The following is a 24,043-nucleotide window of genomic DNA, read 5'->3' as shown; positions in this document are numbered from 1 at the left end:
CAATCAATAAACAGAAAATGAGAATGGAAAGCCCTTAGGAACAGATGATAATAAAAGAGAAGAATCGGACTTGTCCAAATCAAACTTTCATATATCACAGTTTGCAACGAGCAAATTTTTCAGAGGGCTTCAAAGATGGCAAGGAAAGTTAAAGGAAGGTAATTCCCCTTAGAACATTCCAGTAAAGCCTCTTTCCTTCTCCCATACATTTATTTAACAAATATAAACAAGCTTAAAATAAATATTAGAACAGTAAAGGTACATTTGACTCTTTTTTAGAACTGAGATACAGAGTTATTAGAATTTCAAAGGTTTAGATAGCTCTGGCTTATTTATATTAAGTCATAATCTACCTTTCCAAAACTTTCTAATGATTTAATTCCATTTTCTAAAGCATCAAAGTCTTTCATGTGCGAGCTTTTCAAACAGCTTAAGACAGCAATCACTTTCCCCCTACAGGTAGTAATTACATGTGTCGCAGATCCTAGCATTTCAGGTGCTCCTTCCCCCTCTTCACATTTTGAATTTCCAGGCCCTCCCAAGTTGCCAAGGTTTACTTGAACTGGGTACCCAAAAGCAAATGAAATTATTTAGCCTGAATACTAAAGAACTTTCCTATTTTGACTTGAATTATATTAATTTGTGAAATCTCTAGAGTAGAATGACATTTACAAATTCTTCCTCTTGGCTGGCTGGCTTCTTTCCCAGTTTACTTTTAATAAAAATATACAAACAGGTGTACAGATTACACAATTTAAAAATTAAAAACATGGAATCACTATCCAGGTTTAGAAACAGAAATTTATCAAAACCTTAGAAATCCCTTTGCATTCTTTCAAATTTCTCTTTCTAACCCTCAAGGTAAATACAATCCTAATTTTTAATTATTCCCTTGCTTTTCTTTATGGTTTTAGTACATATTTATATATTGCTAAACAATATAATGTTCTGATGTACTTGGAGTTATTTTCGTAATGATAATTTTCCATTGCTTGAATTCCTTCAACTTAAAAACTGCATCCATTTTGGTTTTCCTTGTTTTTAATAAGCCACCTCAAAACTTGTGTGGAATGAGACAGAGGTGAAAGTGGAAAACCTATCCATCATCACGTAAAAGAACAGAAGAGAGACAGAAGACAGGTTCACATTCTGTTTTGGTCAGTGCACTACATCAGTATCAGACCATGCATGCCTTATCTCCTCAATAATAAACCGGGCTGAGGGGAAACTGAACATCTTTCCATCATTTCCTAAGATTTATAACAGGAATTTGGAACTTATGTAAATTTCCTGTACATATTTAAGTGACAAATATTTATCTCAGTACACATAAGTAAATATAATTAAATAAGCCAATTATATTTTGATTATTTAGTGTCAGTGTATTCATGTCACATATATAAATATAAATATTGGGAGTTGACTATAGAAATTTTTCTTGTCATAGAAAATTCATAACATAGAATTTCAAATTAAAAGAACTGGAAATACGAAAATAAACCTTACATAAAAATTCAGATAAAGGGGAAGGCACTGTGGCACAGAGAGTTAAGCTGCAGCCTGTAATGCCAGCATACCACATCAGAACATCAGTCCGAGTTCCCGCTTCCAATCCAGCTCATTGCTAATGCACCTGGGAAAGCAGCAGAATATGGCCCACGTGCTTGATACACTACCAGCCATGTGGAGACCTGGACAGAGTTTCTGGCTTCAGCCTGGACCAGCCCTGCCCATCGTGGCCATTTGCGAAGTGAACCAAGGGATGAAAACTCTTTCTCTCTTCCCCTTCCCCTCTCCCTCCTCTGTCATTCTGCCTTTCAAATAAATAAACACTATACCTGATATCTAAATTTCATACTAACAAATCCCTTAAAGGATTTACCTCTCAATGTAACACATGTAGACATAAAACATAGGTGAGAGACTCCCTTAAATTAATAAACATTGTTTGCTTAATTTTTTTTTTTGCCTTTGTTGAAAACTATACCCTTATGGTGCAGAATGCGTTTTTAAACCTGCCTTCCAAAGATTCATAATGGTTCACCTGGAACTTATAAATTCTTTGCCCTAAACAAGTCAATATTTTCATAAATCCATATCTACAGATTCTGTCACTCTTTGACCAAAAACTGACAGAGCAGCAGAAGGGGAAAAAAGCCAACTGCATATATATGGCACACATGCTGCAAAGTTTATAGATACTCATTTACCCTGTTATCTGGCCAGTTAATAAGCAGACTGGAACATAGATTGCTGAAACAAAGTTAACAAGAAAAAAATTAAGTTAATGGCTTGCAGTCTTAAATAAAATCCACACACAAAATAGGACTTAAAAACAAAAGGCAACAAGAAAAGCATTTCTATCAATAATATCCTTAGAAAACAAAACTGAAGGAAAACCAAAATAAACAGGAAATGTGAAGTAAAGATCACCATAGGTAACTATTTTATAAAAGAAGCTAAAGTTCTACATCATAATTTACATTTTTTATTTATTCAAGTGTCAATCTCTTGAATTAATTTGTGTACAGAATTCATGTGATACAGTTTAAACCACACAACCAAAAAGTGACCCCAGGATACATTCAGCATATTAGTAGATAGTACAATTACAATAGATTAATGTTTCTAATAATGAGTATATTCCATATGCTTCTTAAGGTGATAGAATTATAGCAGAAATCATACTAACAGTATAGTAAAAAGACTATTTACTGAATCAAAGAAATGCAGCAATGAACTAAACTTATTTAGTTACCCAATCATATTATTTTCTTAAAACATTAACTACTGTGTATATAAAAATCCATGTTATAGTGCAAATGACTCCTGCAATCAGACAAGTCATGACCCACAAATAATTAATACAGTATTAATAAAATGTCATCACTTTAAGGAATAAGAAAATCCAGAAATTTATTAATATTCTGGTGATTTAAAACTTCTAATCCATCAGGGAGACCAAGGAGTTCAATGTTTTCTGTTTTAAATCCCCACAGGGGCGTGTAACATTCTTGTAGCTATGGTACTACCAGTTCTTGAACACAGGGTGCACTGCTCTGGGGGAGGACAAACTGATCTAGGACTGATGCTATAGGAGATATTAACCAGGAAGGGCAAATACTACATTTAAAAGTCTAGAGGCAACTGATGAATAATTTTAAAGTAATTAAAAGAACAAATTTATCATAATGAACCACTATTCTAAAACATCTTCTGTCTTCATTCACTAGAACTTTCACTAATTTATATTGCTACTACATAAACAATTACTATCTACTAACTATTAGAGAAGAGACAGAGGTATGACAGACTGAAGAAGACTAAGCATAGCTCCTCACACATATTTTCCTGATTCTAAACGAAAACAGTAATATTAAGTAAGCTCTAAAGGAGGTAAAAATCAATGGAACACTGAAATTCCTTTTGAAGTTCATTTTAACAATATATTTAGGCGACACCATGTGGCTTACTTATGAACTGCTGTAGACATTAAAGAATGGAACATACCCAGAAATTTTATCATGGTATTTGATATGTGGAAAATTTTTTAAATACTTTAAAATTTATAATAATTTAAAACTTTAGATATTAAATTGCTTAACACAGCAGTAACTACTGCTAAAACTAATGTATACTCTAATCCTATATTTTAGGATTATATTAATCAAAGATACTAAGAACTTAAAAGGTAAAGAATTATCAAGGTTAAATAGATGAATAAAGTAAATTAAAAAATCATAATAATCACTTTAACAATAAATATAAAGAGAGAATACTAACCTCATAATGTATTAATACACATTATTTTCCCAATCCTCTTATTTTTTAAAAAAACTAGTTTCTAACCTTTTAATTATTTTTTTATAACACTTTGGGTTTTTTACTTACTATAATCACTTGACAAATTTACATAATAACCAAAAAACCAGCTACTTGTCAAATAAAATTGATTTTTTAAATCCAGTTGTTTTGCTATTAAGTAGACAGACATAAGCTTTGACTTCTACAAAGGAAGGGATATTAAAATGAAGGGTTGATTCTGGTTTTAAGCTGTTTTAAGTCAAATACTCAAAATACAGTGGTACACGTAAAATATTTTAATTATTGATCCTGTGGTAAGGTTTCTGACCATACAGGGATAGAGAACCTTTTTTCTTTCAAGGGCCATTTGGGAATGCACAGCATCATTCATAGGCCAATACAAAATTATCAACTTAAAAATCAGCCTGCTACAGATAAGGTCCCCCCTATGGCTGCCTTGGCAGAACCAGGCCAAATGATTTTGCAGGCCTTCTACAGCCTGTGGGCCAGACATTCATCACACCTTCTAAGAGTCCTCAGAATTCACCAAATAAAATCTTTATATTTTAGAGGTGAAAACACAGAGGGTCCACTAGGATTACATAATTCATTTGCTATTACAAGGTCACACAGTTTGTTGGAGGCTAAGACTACATGATTCTTTTATTTTTATTCTAGTACTCATTAAACTATTAAAGTTGTTTCACAATTCCTTAATCATATTTAGGGACCATTTATACAAAGATACTTATGAATTATACTAGATGATATTTTAAAGGGCATTCAGGAAAAAATAGTAAATTTCAAAAATATAAATACATTTTCATGAGACTGTGCCCTCTCTGAGGGTCAAAGACACATAGTTGAGTTAATGGAATTTTGTTCGCACCACTGGTCATCTGAAGAAAAATAAATGTCTGATACACTGATACAGGTGCATACCTCTCACTCCTCTAGGTCATTCTAAAGCAAATTCAATTATTTCTGTTCTTTAAAATTACCAGTTTGAAACAGCATCACCAAAGTTAATCTGTAAGTAAAACTGGAAAGAACACCACTTAAGTATCATTTTTCTTCTGTAACAGGATGAGTATCCCTTATCCAAAATATGGGAGATCAGTTTTGGTTACAGATTATTTGGGAATTTCAGAATATTCACATACTCATAATGAGGTATCTTGGGGACAGTACACAAATCTAAACACAATTTATGTTTCATATATGCATTATATACAAAGGCTGAAGGTAATTTCATTCAAAAATTTTAGTGTACCTGTTTTGACTATGACCTGTCACATGAGGTCAGGTCTGGCATCATGATGGTATCCAAAAAGTTTTGGATTTTGGATCATTTTGGGTTTCAGATTTTTGGATTAGGGATGCTCAACTTGTATTTATAATAAAAACTTCTCTGTGATATGACATAACCATTATTTTCTTAAAATTATTTCTTAATTTTTAAAAACTGGCAAAAGTTTGTTTCAAAGCAACTTTTTGGCATATTTTTGAAATCTTAAATTCTATTTTAATTTTTGCATTGCTGCCCATCAATCTGGAAATAATAACTCATAAGAAAAAAAGCACCAACTATTTTTCAGATCAAAACTTCTCACAATTTATCTTCACCTGCAGTCTTTCTCATTTATACCTTCTGATCTTTTTTGCCTTTCTTATTTTTATTTTAAAATAGTTCAAATATAAAAAAGTATAAAGAAGGATTCAATCAGCACACAATTTAACACTTTTTAATCTTTTCATAACTTTCAAAAACGTTACATGTGGTAACACAAAACAAAACCTAGCTTAAATTATACTAATGGGGCATCAAACATAATATCATTTTAAAAATATATAAGTACTTTACCATTCAACTAGAAAAAATGAAAAAATGTAGTAATTTATGTCACTTCAGAGTCAAACATGAATATAAAAAGCAATAAACAAATTGGCCACAAAATGAGTACTTGGAAAAATAAAGTACAGGAGATTTTAAAAAGATAATTAGGTCATAAAACAGTCCACAGAAATTAGGATGTATTCATCTATTAAAAAAAAAAAAACACTGGCTCAGAATAAAATCAAGTTCAGCTAACCTAGCTGTAATAAAAACTACGAATTTTTACAAAGTAGTATTAATGAAATTTTGATGGATCTGATAAAATCCCCAAACACGACACAGACCTGCTTGCTACTAGCCCACCATCATGCTTTTTCTACAAGTTTGTTCAGATTGGCCCTTCTCTGCCCAAACTCTCCTCAAGGTTTGCAATTCAGATCAGGTGGGATGTATACGTTCCCTATTCATATAACAGTATTTGTGTATCTGCCTTCTTCACTACTTTGTGACTCCTTAAAGGAAAAAAAAAATAAAAAACAGTGTTTTATTCATCTTTGTCTTCCAAACATTTAGGAAGTATACTTAGCACAAAGAGGAATTCAGAAACAGATTTGCTCTTTAAACTTTATCAGTGGAGGTTAGAACAGTATACAAAAATCAGAGGAAATTAAATCAACAGCACAAGTTACTTTGTAACAGTTCACTTCTATCTTTAAAAGCTTTAAGTAATCACACCAGTAGGAAAAAACTACTACTTGTATCAGCATTTACATAAATATAGAAACAAGAACAGAGATGGCTTGCCTACAATTATCTGTTAAGAAATTATTTAACAATGTGAATTATCCACACTACATCCCCAAAACTACATCTCTCCTTCCACTCAGTATTCTCCAGGATTTTCTTCACAAGGACTTCATCTCCTTGACTGCTTATTCCACTGCTATGTGACAAAGGATCCTAGACAAATACAGTGCCAATAACAGAAGGCCCAGATTCAAAACAGTGTCTGTCATAGCAGAGGAAAAGTAGGGTTATTCATGTTGATAGTCTGCTCCATTACTAAACAGATATAAAATTATAAAATAGAAAATGCTTATTTAAAAGAGTAATACCGAATGACCCAAGATGTCTCCATATATCATTCTGTGTAACACCAATGTAACCCCCCAGTCTAAGTATCCTATCCAGATTACACTGCTTATTCACAAGTTTCTAAAGATAACCAGGTAAATATATGAATTTTTATCCTGAGTGATCAGTCTCCAATGAGATAAGGGAGACTATTCTCTTAAGATTATGAAGATGGAAATAGTTTTTAAATTTCAAATAAAAATAATTTAAAAATAGGGTTCAATTTTGGCATTGACCCCCACCACCTTTCAGCTTTTCATCTATCACAGTAATTTGCTTACAAAAGAAATAACTTTACAAGGACCAAATGGACCAAAAAAGAAAATTCTGATTTTGGGGTTATACACCAAGAAATTTTGGGATTCTGCTAAGAGTACTAAATAGCACCAGAAATAAATTCTCTGAATTCAGTACTCATGTAAGTGTCTCTCATTCAAAATAAATAAATAAATAAATAAATCACACTCATTTAAAGGAAACTCTAATGTTTTTTCTCTTTTTGCTTGGAAAATGGGACAGTAAGACCAAAACTATATGGATATTAAAAAGACAGTCTTAACGATATCTGAAATAAAAATGTAACTGCAGATCAAAACAGCATCAAATTGAAAATAAGGGTATCAAGGCAAAAATATTTAATTATTACACCCAAAGAAAGTATTTTAAAAATAGTTAAATACACTATATATGAAATTAGGTTTCTCAAATCCTTTAAGGAACTAGAGGATGATTTTAAACATGCAGAACTTGATTTGAAGAACTCTAAGAACCTGTAACAACCTTATGTTTATGAGTGTTCAATCCTTACAATATGAACATGTTTGGAACATTCAGCAGGCCATCCAGAACACTCCACTGCTGTCCCTAAGAACATTACTTTCAGATTTTATCAACCTTGCATTAGAGCTGCTTTTTTTAATAATAAAAGTTTGAATACGTGTGGTTTAAGACTAAATGCGGGGGAGGAGGGGGCATGTTTCTCTCTCTGATCACCCTGCAACAGCATCCTGTAACAAGCTAATAGAGAGCAAGCACCATTTTGGACATACGTAACAGCTGTGCCAGCTTGTGTCACGCCAGCAATCAGCCTCAAGTGGAGACTCCTGAGTCTGGTGGGGAGGACAGGAGGCTGGGTGCTTGTGACTGTGGGAGGCCTGTGTGCCAGGACTGAGGAAACACTGAGGCTGCATGGGAGGACTCAGGATGTGGCTGGGACATTGGGCAGCCCCTGTGGGAAGCTCCACATGATCAGGATTCCCAGGTTACCAGGAGAGGGACATTGCTGGGGAATCTGAGCTTACACTGGGGACCGCACAGATCCTTTGTGTGGTCCTTGTGGAAGTGAGAATGAATAATATACTCACTGGGGCTAGCACCCAGGCACTAGGCTCCTTTGAGGCGAGGAGCTCGGCTGAGTCTACACCAACAGACAAGAACAAACCTCCTCAATGATTTAAAAAAACAAAAACAAAAAACAAAAAAACAGGACATTTACCATGCCAAACCCAGGTATGTGTCACCTCAGCCCACACCCTTCACCCTGGAGAACTGAACAGAACTCCCTGGCCACACCCACCAGACACCTCTAGGTATTCCCTGAAAGCAGACACTCTACTAATCTGCAAAGGTGTAGTATAAAGATAAAAACCACCACAGCAAAAAACAAAACAAAACAAAAAAAAAAAACAAAAACAAACAAACAAACAAAAAAAAAACAAAAAACAAAAACAACAATGAGGATCTCCACAAATTCTGAATAATAAACACACCATTCAAGAAACAAGAATAAGGAAAACAACATGATGATGAGATTGATGAAACACCAGAAATGGAATTTCAAAAAATTGGTCATAGGAACACTGAGAAGTAATCAAAAGTAAATGCACAAACTAATGAAATCCGTACATGACATGAAAGAAAATTTCTCCCACGATATTGGGATCTTAAAAGAGAAATCAAAAGGAAATCTTGGAAATGATGACTTCAACAGAACAAATAAACAATGCAATGGAAAGCCTTAACAACAGAATTGGTGAAGCAGAGGAAAGAATATCTGACTTAGAAGACAAAGCACAGGAAATTATACAGTCAGACCAAACACAAGAAGAAGAAATTAGAAAACTAAAAAACACTGTTGGGAACCTATAAGATATTATAGAAAGACCCAACATACAGGATCTAGGAGTTCCTGAAATCATGGAAAGAGAGAAAGAATTGGAAGAACTTTTAAGTGAATTAATAACAGAAAATTTCCCCAATTTGGGAAAGGAACATCCAAGTACAAGCAGCACATAGAACTCCTAAAAGACAGGACCAAAAAAAATCTTCACCATGACACACTGTAGTCAAACTCGCCACATTAAAACTTAAAGATTCTAAAATGTGCATGAGAGAAATGCCAGATTACTTTCAGAAGATCTCAAAATTAAACACACAGTGGACTTCTCATCAGAAATCCTACAGGCTAGGAGAGAAAGGCAAGATACATTCCAAGTCTTAAAAGAACTGTGAACCCAGAAATAATATACCCTGCAAAGCTCTCATTTATGAATGAAGGTGAAATAGACCTTCCATGACAAACAAATTGAAATAATTTGTCACCACCTGCCCAGCCTTGCAAAAGCTGCTTAGCAATGTGCTGCACACAGAAACAACAGAAACTTCGAAAACAAAACTGTTACAAGAGAAAAAGAAGGGCACTATGTTATGATTAAGGGATCAATTCAACAGGAAGATGTAACTATTAGAAATGTATATGCACCTAATGACAGGGCACCTGGCTATTTAGAAGGAATGTTAAGGGACCTAAAGGGAGAATAGACTCAAATACAATAGTAATGAAGGACTTCTATATCCCACTTTCAGCAATGGACAGATCAACCAGACAGAAAATCAGCAAGGAAACAGAAGAACTAATTGACACTGTAGGCCAAATGGACCTAACAGGTATCTACCAAGGATGTCCAGGATTGTTGTTGTGGATTTGTTTCTGAGAGGAAGAGCGGTGGGGGCAAGAGGTGCGGAGTCACCACACAGACCTTGGGAGTCAGATGAAAGCGGGCCAAAGGCGAGCAGCCTGCAGACTCATTTATTTCATTTGCTATAGCAGCTTATATAGCCAAGGCAGCCAATCCAGTCAAGGGGTGGTCTATGCCCTAACCAATCACACCTTGTTGCCAAGCAGTTTCTGAAGCCATCCAATCACAGCCTGTTGCTAGGCAGGCTCCACTGTCACGTGGTTTCCAAAACCATCCAATCACAGCCTGCTGCCAGGCAGTTTCTGTTGCCACCGGCCATCTTGGCACGGCCTTCTCATTCCATGTTTCCCCCTTTTCATTTATTTTTGAGCAACGGGGGGCATGATTCTTGGCCATACCATTGTTGACCCCATTTCCATGTGGTCTCCGTATGCAGCTGTGCCTGTCTTAGGTTGTCCCCCAGGGGATCTTACCCGTCATTGACTAACCAGCGCTCAAAACCAGAGACCACAGGAGTGCTTGCTCAGATAGGGGTAGGAAGAAGGAACAATGGTAATCAGGAATGGCATGACCACACAAAGGCTGTGGGCCATTTGAGAGGCTGACCAGAGCCACTCAAGGGGTATAAAACAGTTACGGATGTGGCTAAGGGCAGTTTCTCAGGGTAGGATGATAGGGAAGGTGCACCGCTAACAAGGAGGACTCTCAGTCTTGTTCAGTTGGTTCTGGCTGGCTGTCAGCTGCAGGCTGGTTTGTTTCTGGCTGGTACCCAAATGGGCTGTCTTGCATTCTCTGGAAAGACACAAGCATATCCTCGACCCTTGGTTAGCAGAGGGTGTGCTCCCTTCCATTCTCCTGTTAAGGGGTCTTTCCACCTAACCATAGGGGCTGGAGTCTGGGATGGAAAGGATCCCTATTGTTTATAAGCTGGGCAGATCCCCTGGGAATCAAAAGTAAGAAAACTGATAGTGAAAAGGACCTCAGTCAAAGGACCTCTATGATGAGAATTACAAAACATTAAAGAAAGAAATAGAAGATACAAAGAAATGGAAAACCTTCCATGTTCATGGATTAGAGGAGTAAATATCAAAATGTCCATTCTTCCAAAAGCAATTTAGATTCAATGCAATACCAATCAAAATAGCAAAGACATTCTTCTCAGATCTAGAAAAAATGATGCTGAAATTCATATGGAAACACAGGAGCCCTCCAAAAGCTAAAACAATCTTACACAACAAAAACAAAGCTGGAGGTATCACAGTACCAGATTTCAAGGCATACTGCAATGCAGTTATAAGCAAGCAGCCTGGTACTGGTACAAAAAGAGATGGAAAGACCAATGGAACAGAATAGAAATGTCAAAAATCACTCCAAGTATCTACAACCAACTTATATTTGACCAAGGAGCTAAAAACAATTCCTGGAGCAAGGACAGTCCCTTCTACAAATGGTGCTGGGAAAACTGGATGTCCACATGCAGAAGTATAAAGCAAGACCAAAAATCCACTCAGAATGGATGAACGGCCTAAATCTATGACCTGATACCAGAAAATAGAGAACATTGGAGAAATCCCGCAAAACACTGGCACAGGCAGAGAGTTCTTGGAAAAGACCCTAGAGGCACAGGCAATCAAAGATGAAATTAACAACTGGTTTCCCCTTTGGTGGAAACTTGTTGAAGTGAAATGGACACTGTGAGAAACAGTGACTTGATCAGCTCTTGTCCTGATGGTTGATGTACAATGTAATACTTTATCCATTTTAGTATTTTTTTTTTTTGTTCTAGTACCTTTGGTTGAACTCTGTAATTAACACACAATTATTCTTAGGTGTTTAAATTTTAACTGAAAAGTGATCCCTGTTAGGAATTTGGAAAACATTATGCTGAGTGAAATAAGCCAATCCCAAAGGGACAAATACCACTTGTTCTCCTTGATAGGTGACAACTAAGCACCAAAAAGGAAACCTGTTAAAGTGAAATGAACACTATGAGAAACGGTGACTTGATCAGCCCTCACCCTGACTGTTGATGACCAGCTTAATATGTTATCCCTCTTAGTATTTTTTTGTTTGTTCTACTTAATACTTTTGGTTGAATACTGTAATCAATACACAATTCTTCTTAAGTGCTGAAACTTAACTGAAAAGTGATTGCTGTTAAATATAAGAGTGGGAATAAGAGAGGGAAGAGATGTGCAATTCGGGACATGCTCAAGCTGACTTACCTCAAACAGTAGAGTTAGAAACATACCAGGGGATTCGAATTCAATCCCATCAAGGTGGCATGTACCAATGCCATCTCACTAGTCCCAGTGATCAATTTCTGTTCACAATTGATCATAATGATAGGACTAAGAACCAAAGGGATCACATAAACAAGAATAGTGTCTGCAAATACTAGCTGATAGAATCAAAAAGGGAGAGAATGATCCAACATGGGAAGTGAGATACACAGCAGACCCATAGAATGGCAAATGTCCTAACAGCACTCTGGCCTCATAATCAGCCCTTAAGGCATGCGGATCTGGCTGAAATGCCCATGAGAGTATTTCAGGCATGGAAAACCAAGACACTCTGGGGGAAAAAAAAACCTAAATGAAAGATCTCCACGAGTGAGATCCCAGTGGAAAGAATGGGTCATCAAAGAAGGAGGTACCTTTCTCTGAAGGGAGGAGAGAACTTCCACTTTGACCATGGCCTTGTCTAAATATGATCAGAGTCAGTGAACTCAGGGGGCTTCCATAGCCTTGGCAGCTCATGACAAGAGCCTAGGGTGATTACTGATGCCATAAACAAGAGTGTCAATTTGTTAAGTCAACAACAGGAGTCACTGTGCACTTACTCCTCATGTAGGATCTTTGTCCTTAGTGTGCTGTACATTGAGATTTAATGCTATAACTAGTACTCAAACAGTATTTTTCACTTTATGTTTCTGTGTGGGAGCAAACTGTTGAAATCTTTACTTAACGTATGCTAAACTGATCTTCTGTATATAAAGAGAATCGAAAATGAATCTTGATGTGAATGGAAGGGGAGAGGGAGTGGATAAGGGGAGGGTTGTGGGTTGGAGGGACGTTATGGGGGGGAAGTCATTGTAATCAAGATTCTGTACTTTGGAAATTTATATTCATTAAATAAAAGTTAAAAAAAGAAAGAAATTAATAACTGGGATTACATCAAATTGAGAAGCTTCTGTATTGTAAAGAAACACTCATGAAAATGAAGAGGCAACCAACAGAATGGGAGAAATTATTTGCCAACTATGCAACTGTTAAAGGATTAATAACCAAAATATATAGAGAGACCAAGAAACTCCACAACAACAAAACAAATAACCCAGTTATGAAATGAACAGAAGACTTAGACATTTTTCAAAAGAGGAAATCCAAATGGCCAACAGACACATGAAAAAATGCTCAGAATCACTAGCCATCATGGAACTGTAAATCAAAATCACAATGAGATTTCACCTCACCCCAGTCAGAATGGCTTTCATACAGAAATCAACAAACAACAAATGCTGGTGAGGATGTGAAGCAAAATGTACCCTAATCCACTGTTAACGGGAATGTAAACTGGTAAAACCACTATGGAAGACAGTATGGAGATACCTCAAAAATCTGAATATAGACCTATCACATGACCCAGCCATCCCACTTCTGGGAATTTACCCAAGGGAAGTAAAATCAACAAATAATAGAGTTATATCACCCACATGTTTATTGCAGCTCAATGCACAATAGCTGAGACATGGAATCAACCTAAATGTCAACCATAGATTGGATAAAGAAACTATGGGACGTGTACACTATGGAATACTGCATAGCAGTTAAAAAAAAAATGAAATCTGGTCATTTGCAACAAAAATGGATGAATCTGGAAAAACATCATACTTAGTAAAATAGGCCAATCCCAAATGGAGAAATACCATATGGTCTCCCTGATCTGTGATAACTAATAGAGCACCTAAAAGAAAATCTGTAAAAGTAAAATTGACACTTTGAGAAGCAATGACTTGAATAGTCCTTGTCTCAACTGTCAAGGAACAGTTTTTTTTTTTCCCTTAATACTATTTGTTGAACTCTTTACTTAACAAAGAGTTAATCATATGTGTACGAAGTCAACTGAAGTTGATCTCAGTAAAAAATAAGAGTGGGAATAAGAGAGAGAATAGGAGGTTCGTAACTGTAAAGCTGTATAGTTCTGCATACATTCCTATGGACTTACTTCTAAGGGTACAGATTAAAAACTTGCCATGAGACCCCAAATCCCATTAAGCTAGATGGTAAAAATGCCATCTTAAGTATTTAAGGTATCATATCAAGTGTTAAAGTGATCATATAGATAGAATTAAGTATTAAAGTATATAAATAGGATCAAGTGTCTGACAATAATAGAGAGAATTAAAAAGAAGAGAATGTTCCAACATGGGAAGAAGTCCACACAGCAGACTCATAGAATGACAATTGCTTTAAATAGCACTCTGACCTCAGAATCAGCCCTAAGACATTCTAGTCTGGCTGAAAAGCCCATGAGAGCATTTCAGGCATGGAAAGCCAAGACACTGTGGCAAAAAATGTCCTACATGAAGAATCTCTCTAAGAACCCCAGTGGAAAGAAGGGGCTATCAAAGGATGTACTTTTCTGATGGAGGAACGAACTTCCACTTCACTTACAGCACTGTCTAAATACTGACAGAGATTGTGGATTCAAAAGTCCTCCACAGCCTTATCAAGAGCCTTGTGTGATCACTGACGTCATACGTAAGACTGTTAATTGGTTTTTTTTTAAAGATTTATTTATTTGAAAGTCAGAGTTACACAGAGAGAAGGAGAGGCGGCGGGGGGGGGGGGGGGGGGGGTCTTTCATCCACTGGTTTACTCCCCAACTGTCCACTGCACCAATCTGAAGCCAGGAGCCAGGAGCTTCCTCTGGGTCTCCCACGTGGGTGCAGGGGCCCAAGGACTTGGATCATCTTCTACTGCTTTCCTGGGCCATAGCACAGAGCTGGATCGGAAGTGGAGCAGCAGGTACTTGAACCAACGCCCACATAGGATGCCAGAACTGCAGGCATCGGCTTTACCCACTATGCCACAGTACTGGCCCCAAAAGTGTTAATTGTTAAATTAACAAAAGGAGTCACTGTGCACTTACTTCCCATGCAGGACCTCTGTTCAATGAATTGTATTATAAGAAATAACTGTAAAACTTGTTCTCAGTTTTGTGTGTTTGTGTGCAAATTGATGAAATCTTTAGTTATAGAGCTGGCTTTCTATGCATAAAGTTAACTGAAAATGAATCTTAAGGGAGAATGGAATGGGAAATGGGAGAGGGAGGAGGAGATGGGGTGGGAGTCAGGGTGGGAAGGCAGGTATAGAGGGAAGAATCACTAACTTCCTCAAGTTGTACTTATGAAATTTGTACTCCTTAAATAAAAGGTTTTATTGGAGGAAAAAAAGAAGTTTAAGTTACATTTATAAGGAAATGAGTAGGTATAGAAATAAAAAAATGTTTCAGTATTACCACAGTAGATCAGACACAAGTATCTGGGGAAAACTTTGCTCAGCAACTAATACTTAATCCATTCCAAAAGAATATTCTAATCTATTTTTCTCTGAGAACTCTAATTTAAATTACTTCCTATCCCCCTAGTTTAAATTTTAACTTAGATGGTCTTAGTAGAAGAAAAATGGAGCTTCTATTTTGTTCACTGACAGAAAACAAACCTTATAATTTCTTCATTTAGATGATTAAATTCCCAAATACCACCAATAAATAATTGAAGAACACAGTGAAAAGTTTCTTTGAAAGGGCCCTACCTTCATTCCTAAAATTTTGATGAGGTCTCCAAATTACAATCTCCTAAGAATATTCACGTTAACATATGAGTAGCTATGATAGATAGGAAGTCTATACAATGCATACAGATTATCCTCCCTTTTGATAACATCTTTCTTTTTTGATTGCCATCTCTTAAACAAAGGTGAGAATACCAATTTTAAATAGATTTTACAGTACCATGGTTCTACAACCATAGAAAAGATAAATTGCATGTTAGAAGTTTGACAATTAATATCGAGAAACAATATATTTATTAGTATAAGACAATTTCCCCTTTGTTGTCAAGTCTTAAGAAACCACTGCTCTTCTAATAAATTCATTTGGAACACAAGCTAGGGTAAGTATTTGGCCTAGCAGTTGAAATGCTAGTTAAGACACCTGCATCTCATGTCAGAGTATCTGGGTTCAATGTCTGCCTCCTGCTAATGCAGACCCCTGGAAAGGCAGTGGTGACAGCTCAAGTGGTTGAGTTCCTGTCACACACATGGGACACCTGGCTTCAACCTCAGTAAACCCAGGCTGTTTGGTAAAAGCAGCAGCAGATGAAACATGATCACTCTCTCTTGTTCTCTCAAATTACAGGAGTGGGGCAGAGAGAGAAAGAAAGTGACAGAGGGAAGGGAAAGGCTAACATACTCATAAAAAAGAGGAAGAAAATACCAGAGTGATGTACTTTATTTTCCTTTAAAATGTCTAATATCGGGGCAGGCATTTGCCCTATCAGCTAAGGTGCTCTTCAGGATGTCCTAGTCTCCTAGAGCAGCTGGTTGGGTTCCTGGCTCCTAGCTTTGGCCCCAGTTGAGCCAATGTAGGCATCTGGGAGTGAATCAGCAACTGGGAGCCACTCATGCTCTCTCACATGTGCTTTCTGCCTTTCAAATAAACAAACTTATCTTTTTAAAAGAGAGAAAAAAATAAAATGTCTAGTATTTAGTTAATATATTTTGATAGCCCAAAGCCTTTCTTAATTATTCAAATGTTTCAGAAAAAAACTTTTTTAAAAAGATGAAATTAGAGAAAGATCACAAACGTCTCCTAATGATGCTTTTTGTCTTTCAAGAGTAATAATGATAAATTTCCAGATTAGTGAGCATAAGGCTATGTCTACACATGACCCACCTGAAATGTCTTTGATTTCATCAACTCCCTATTTCTGCTTTAAAAAAAAAAAAACATTGTGTAGACTTCACCAAAGATGCAGAGACACAGTTAACTGGTTTAAGTAACAAAACCAGTGATTTACACAGAAAATTTTATTTTCAATCAAAGTCACTATAGAAACAATAAAATAGAATCATGTATTCTATAGTAAATCAAAACCAAATTAACCTTAGGTAAGTTATGCTTAAAAAAGCTAAATGTATAAGACTATGTAACAGGCAAGTTTCAAAAAAGTTTAACATGAATTCATAAAATTGAAATAAAAAATTGATACTTACCATTAACATTGGATTAAAAATAAATGAATGCATAAATAATCTCTAATAGTTCTTAATTTAATATTTTACAAGAATATTTAAAGTATTTTTGAACTTACCCAAATGAAGCAGTGTAAACTGGGCTGCCAGTTCCTTTGCATCTTCTAATGTAGTACACAGTTTGTCTGGCATGAAGTAACTCTGGGATCCATTTGCAATAGCAGGAATAACTATTTTATAAACCAAGAGTACTTTTCCATCCTGACTTGTTGTTGAATACAAATAATATTCCGGTGGTGCCCAATTATTTTTGTTGCAGTAATAATCCAAATGCATTACTGCAGAATTAAAATGATTGGATTTTAAAGAATACATACTAATTGGAGTAAGCTTTGTTCCAGGAAAGAAAGGGTAAGTGCATCTTTCAATTTCAGGTGGGCTTGGGCTATGCTGACCATTAAGACGAGTAGGAAGAGTCGGTGGCTTGCCTAGAGTTTTAGGGTGGCTTTCTTCTTTGTTAGCAAACACAATCAGGTTTTCAGAATTGGGGCTAATCTGACCATTAAGATGTTGTCTCCAAGTGTTTTCCTTATTTACTGGTTTTGCCAGTGTTACCTCAATGCTTGCTCCATCAATGCATTTGCCATTCATAACAGACATAGCAGCCACTGCATCTTCTCGGTTGAAAAAGTGAACAAAAGCATAATCTCTAAGTTTCTTTACTCGCTCAACAGCACCAGGCTTGAATTTATTGAATTCTGCTTTAATTGTTTCCTCTGTAGTTGAGATCATTAAATTTCTTACATAGAGAACTTTAACTCTCTGCATGGTTTCCTCATCAACCTCTTTCTCTGGATCAGCCCAGTCCACCTGAATGGTGTGGCCCCACAGCTGGAATGTTCCTGTGAAAAAGAATACAGTAATTTGAAAAGAAGTCAAACAGGGAATGAAAAGTAAAAATATTAAGTACAAAGAAGAAAGTTCTTATTAATAAGCAAATCTAATCAGAATTTGTGGTGGACTTTAAAAGTCAACAGATTCTTGTTAGAAGAATTAAGTTTTGCGCTTTGGATTTTTATTAAATTAATGGCCAAGTTAAAGTATATGCATTAAGTAAATGATCATAAATATAATTCATTTTATAGAAACAATTTGTTGTTTTAGAATTATGTGATTTACTTCCTTAAACCGTGCTTCTTTAGGAATATACCATGATAATACTGATTATAAAGTGTCATTTTTCCTTGGAAAAATACTTTTTAAAACAGTAAGTTTACCTGGAATTAGTTTTCTCCTAGCCATGGCAGCAGCTCTGTGAGATTCATATTCAACAAATGCAAAACCACGATTTTTGGTCTTATCAGTTGCACTTGGATATACAATGACATCTACAACTCCTTCTGTAACTTTCTTCATTTCATCCAAAATTTCTTCTTTCTTCTTTTCCTTGGGAATAGCTCCAATAAATAATCTGCAATTATCCAAACTTACACATACACCAATAAACTTCCCTGGTCTAATTTCATAATTATTAAGAATTCTAATGGCTAACTGGGCTTCTTCTTTTGTAGTGTACATCACAAAAGCATAACCTCGATTTTCACCACTAAATTCCATCATAAGTCGAAATTCATATATCTTTCCAGCTCTTTCAAATACAGGAACTAACTCATCTTCATACATATCACGAGGTATTTTTCCCACAAAAACTTCACAGCCCCTAGGTGGAGGTGGACCTTCCCAACCTGAAAGACAAAAATAACATGCATAATCATAAGATTTTTATATTCACTATTCAATCATTTATTCATTCAACAAATTTTCTGTGAGTTTCCTAAATGCCATGCAGTTTTCTATGTGTTGGGGACATAACAGTGAACAAAATAAAGCTTTCTTTCATGAAGCTTATAATCAATAGAGAAGGGAGAAAAGATGTGAGTGCTAAGCACTAAGAAGAAAAATCAAACTATACAGGGGTATTATCTTAAACAGGTAAAGCTTTGATCTCAAGCTCAAGCAAAGGAGGCCGGCCCTTTGGCTCACTTCGTTAATCCTCCACCTGAGGCGCCGGTATCCCATATGGGCGCCGGGTTCTAGTCCCGGTTGCTTCTCTTCCAGGCCAGCTCTCTGCTGTGGTCCAGGAAGGCAGTGGAGGATGGCCCAAGTGCTTGGGCTCCTGCACCTGCATGGGAGACCAGGAGGAAGCACCTGGCTCCTGGCTTCAGATCAGCAACAGCGCTGGCCATAGTGGCCATTTGGGGAGTGAACCAATAGAAGGAAGACCTTTCTCTCTCTCTGTCTATAACTCTACCTGTCAAATAAATTAAAAAAAAAAAAAAAAGGCTGAAGCAGAGACCTGAATTATGAGGGAATGAATATTGAGGGTTATTAGAACAAATGCATTCAGAAAACAAAAAGCAAAGGCTGTGTAAGTTAGATCAACATGGAGTATGAGTATACGGCAGAAGGATGTATTTGAGGATGAAAGTGATATAGCCATCAAGGTAACTAGAACCAAGAGCTGTATTTTAATAATTATAAAGGTAATTGGAGGGTTTTGAGCAAAGGAATTTTACTGGCTATTGGCAAAAAGGTAAAATACCATATGTATATGCTTACTGTTTGGATCTGGCTTATTAGTATAAACACTACTCTTTGATTCACCATTCTTTCAAATTCCTCCCCAAATGACCTTCTTTTTAATATCTAGATTATCCTTTTCCCCCCACTACCCCAATTTTGATTTCTTTCCCAACCCAACCCAATTTCTTTCTCAACTGCTTCTTAAATCAAAAGTGAAGCTGGGGCCGGCACTGTGGTGCAGTAGGTTAATTTTCTGTGGTGCTAGCATCCCATATGGGCACTGGTTCTAGTTCCAGCTGCTCCACTTCCAATCCAGCTCTCTGCTGTGGCCTGGGAAAGCAGTAGAAGATGGCCAAGTCCTTGGGCTCCTGCACCCACGTGGGAGACCAAGAAGAAGTACCTGGCTCCTGGCTTTGGACAGGCACAGCTTTGGCCGTTAGGGCCACTGGGGAGTGAATCAACAGAAGAAAAGACTTTTTTCTCTCTCTCTGCCACCCATTGTCTGTAACTTCTACCTCTCAAATGAATAAATAAAATCTTTAAAAACAAAAATGTGAAGCTGGGGGAGGCAGTACTGAGTGCAACAGGTTAAGCACCACCTATGACACCAGCATCTTGTATGAGCACTGGTTCAGATCCCGGCTGCTCCACTTCTGATCAGGCTCCCCATTAATGTGTGTCCAAGCACTTGGACCCCTGCTATCCACGTGAAAGACTCAGATGGAGTTCTTGGCTCCTAGCTTCAGCCTAGCCCAGCCTGGCCAGCCCCACCACTGCAAACATTTGAGGATTGAACCAGTAAATAGAAGACTGATCTCTCTCTCTCTCTCTCCCCCCCCCCAACTCTGCTTCTCAAATAAGTAAATATTGTTTTAAAAAAAAAGAGCAGGGTTGAGGGGCCGGCGCCATGGCGCACTAGGTTAATCCTCCGCCTGAGGTGCCGGCATCCCATATGGGCGCCGGGTTCTAGTCCCGGTTGCTCCTCTTCCAGGCCAGCTCTCTGCTGTGGTCCAGGAGGGCAGTGGAGGATGGCCCAAGTGCTTGGGCCCTGCACCCGCATGGGAGACCAGGAGGAAGCACCTGGCTCCTGGCTTCAGATTGGCACAGCGCCAGCCATAGCAGCCATTTGGGGAGTGAACCAATGGAAGGAAGACCTTTCTCTCTCTCTCTCTCTCTGTAACTCTTCCTGTCAAATAAATAAAATCTTTAAAAAAAAAAAAAGAGCAGAGTTGAAAAAATTTAAGGGTAAGACATGTATAATATTTACAATCTACCTCATGCCCTTCAAAACAGTAAAAATAATTGCTGAGATCTTAAAGCAGATAAAAGAGAAAAACTACTGTTTGGGATACTTTTGGGGAGATGCAACCAATCTACATCACTGCATTAAAGACTGAATTTAAAAGAGCACAAACAAATTCACACCTGGAGGAGGACCACCAAATTTCCTTTGCCCATTTTCTTGAACCATGTTGTAACCAGTCTTTTCCATCAAGGCAAGTAATGCTGCTTCATTCTGAGTACCAGTTCGAACTTTACTACATCCATTTGTTCCATCTATATTTTCTTCATTCATGGTTGTAGTTCCTACAACAAGGTTAACAGTGTTTGAAAGTTACAATCTGGAGCACTAGGAGTCTATGAAGCATTTCTCTTGAGTTGCAAGAAATCAAGAACAGTTGTGGTTGCCATGTTTGATTACCCTTCATGTCCTCCCCAAAATTTTTCCCCAAAGCACAAATTGGACTCCTAGTGTCACTGATCAATTAAGCAGGAGCTTTAGAAGACCTGGGCTACAATAAAGGAAGGCAAAAGTGAAAAAGAAAAAAGAACAAAGAATGGGAAAACAGAAGTAAATCAAAGAGAAGACAAAAGAAAGCAGAGAGAATATATATATATATGTAATACACACACACACACACACACACCACCATCAATGAATACAAGATCACTGCCAATCTCTGGACCCAAGGATTCAATCATTTTCCATACAGACAAACTGGATTTTCCTGTGACCTGTCAGATACATTTCGTCTATTGGTAGTACCACTCATAACCTAAGCAATCCTCAACAGTTTCACCAGTTATCAGATATCAAGCAGATGCTTGGAACAATTAGACAGAAATTCAAATCAGTCTGTTTCCATCTACTGAAAGAAGTTACCAAAGAGAGCAAGGAACATCTTCATCCTAGCAGAAAACAGGAGCTACTGTCATTTCCAACTAGCAGTAACTTAAGAAACTTCCATCAGTAGATTAGCAGGAACTCAGGGTGAGGAGCAGAGATCTCCTGTGACCACTGTATGCAAGTATAAATACGTAGTTTACAGGCCAGTGTTATGTATGGTACAGGAGGGTTAAAATGCCACTTGTGATGCCGGCATCCCGTATCTGAGTGCTAGCTGCAAGTCTTGTCCGTGTTTCCAGTTCAGCTCCCTGCTAACGTGCCTAGGAAGGCAAAAGATGTTTGGACCTCTGCCACTAATGTGGCAGACCAGGACAGAATTCCTGCCTTCTGACTTCAGCCTGGCTCAGACCTGGCTGTTGTGGTCTTTTGGGAAATGAACCAATAAATGAAAGATCTCCACCTTCATCTCTCTCTGCTTTTCAAATAAATAAATAAATTAATTAACCTTTTTAAAAACTATAGTTTAATTTTTTAAATGACCTTAATTACCGTATCTTTCAGGGTTTTTTCTTCTAAAGAGCAATGCAGTGATTCATCGCTTCCTCTCTCTCATTTAGTATTATCATGAATGAATATAAAAATTAAAATTCACAGTATAGAGAAAATACTAGGGAAGCTATTTGCCTTTCAATAGTCTTCTTATTGTAAATAAAAAACCAAGTCACTGTAGCCACTATTTTTAAAGGTATGATAATTTGAGCCACAATACTTCAATTTTAGACTTCCTGGCTAGGCAACCAATTGACATAATCAATTTCTTTACAGAGTAGCCTCTTCATTTGAAAATGGGTGTACCAATAGAATTTTATCACAGGATGCTGTCAAGATTAAATGAAAAGTGTGTGTGTAAAAGACTTGTTGACATTCCATAAGGATTAAATAAAGGCCAGTTTTGATAAATACCAGACACCAACACACACTCATTTTTTTCTGCAGCTACACTGGCCACGGGCAGCATGTCCTTTTCAGAAACATCTTGATACTCTCAAAGGTGGGATGATAGACACACGCCCAGGGAAGAGTATCAGCGTCTCTGCAGTGGGTTCTCTGTGGGAGTGGCAGCAGAAAGAATCACTGCTCCAGGCAAGTGAAATGGCACTGCAGTACCTGCCTGAGTTCTGAGTACAACATGGTGGCTCTGGAGCCAACTGCCTGGATTTAAATCCTTTCCTTTTACCTACCAACTTTGTATATATGAGCAAATTACATAGCTAACCTGTACCTCCAACTCCTCATCTATGATTTGCGCATAGTAACAAAGTCTATCTCAAAGAGATTTTATGAATCATAAATCACTTAACGGATAATAAAGATCTGTAAGATTCACTTTTTGGGCCTTCATATGGAATTTTTAGTCACATACACCAGTTTTTAGGCATACATTGTGACTTTTAGAATCATTAAACATCTGCAAGTAACTAACTGGAGCTCTAAATCCAGTTATTTAAATTTTTAAGAGTAATGGACTTTAAAAGAAAACTGACACCTTGAAGAATAATGATCATAAGAAGTTCACTTGCTTTACAGGTCTATTATAAATGGCAGGACAATTTTACCTATTATGTCTAAGCTCTATAACTACTGGAATACAGTATCAATCTTGCTTAAAAATATTATTCCCATTTTAGTGACCTAAAGAAACTTAATTTTATGAAGAGAAACTATGCCACCCAACATCACAGAGCCAGGAAGTGGCACAGACAGAACTGCTTGATCACAAATATCCCCTCCTGCCAAGAAATTTGCTTTGGCACATGTCTTCCGCCACTGTGTTTTTTTTTTTTTTTTTTTTTTTTAAATTTATTTTTTTTTTTTTTGACAGGCAGAGTGGACAGTGAGAGAGAGAGACAGAGAGAGAAAGGTCTTCCTTTGCCATTGGTTCACCCTCCAATGGCCGCCGCTGCAGCCGGCGCACCGCGCTGATCCGATGGCAGGAGCCAGGATCCAGGTGCTTTTCCTGGTCTCCCATGGGGTGCAGGGCCCAAGCACCTGGGGCATCCTCCACTGCACTCCCTGGCCACAGCAGAGAGCTGGCCTGGAAGAGGGGCAACCGGGACAGAATCCGGCGCCCCAACCGGGACTAGAACCCGGTGTGCCGGCGCCGCAAGGTGGAGGATTAGCCTATTGAGCCACGGCGCCGGCCCCGCCACTGTGTTATATGGAAGTCTCTAGAAAAGTAGGAATCTCCCAAGTTGACTTTCACATGAAGAAATTTTCAGAAAATATAAATTGATGCAGCTAAATGAAGGCACTTCCAAGT

The 24,043-nt window shown here is 37.3% G+C and overlaps 1 protein-coding gene across 10 annotated transcripts in view; it reads right to left on the bottom strand.

The window, feature by feature from the left end:
* The window catches only part of RBM46 (RNA binding motif protein 46), a 107,814-nt gene that overhangs the window by 70,893 nt on the left and 12,878 nt on the right, over positions 1-24,043 (bottom strand). For 7 of the 10 annotated variants that reach the window (XM_051819968.2, XM_051819961.2, XM_051819966.2 and 4 more), the window contains exons 2-4: positions 21,021-21,182; positions 18,290-18,757; positions 17,132-17,914 (exon numbers count right to left, since the gene is read on the bottom strand). In XM_051819968.2, the coding sequence (XP_051675928.1) occupies positions 17,132-17,914; positions 18,290-18,757; positions 21,021-21,171 (1,402 nt within the window). In that variant the 5' untranslated portion in view covers positions 21,172-21,182. Of the gene's footprint in view, positions 1-2,210; positions 2,254-17,131; positions 17,915-18,289; positions 18,758-21,020; positions 21,183-24,043 lie in introns of all 10 variants that reach the window. The other 3 variants (XM_051819965.2, XM_051819963.2, XM_051819964.2) reach the window with 1 other exon arrangement.

The sequence above is a fragment of the Oryctolagus cuniculus genome, chromosome 8 (assembly GCF_964237555.1).
Source record: "Oryctolagus cuniculus chromosome 8, mOryCun1.1, whole genome shotgun sequence".
NCBI classification, from domain to species: Eukaryota; Metazoa; Chordata; class Mammalia; order Lagomorpha; family Leporidae; genus Oryctolagus; species Oryctolagus cuniculus.
This window is presented reverse-complemented; position numbering and strand designations above follow the sequence as displayed.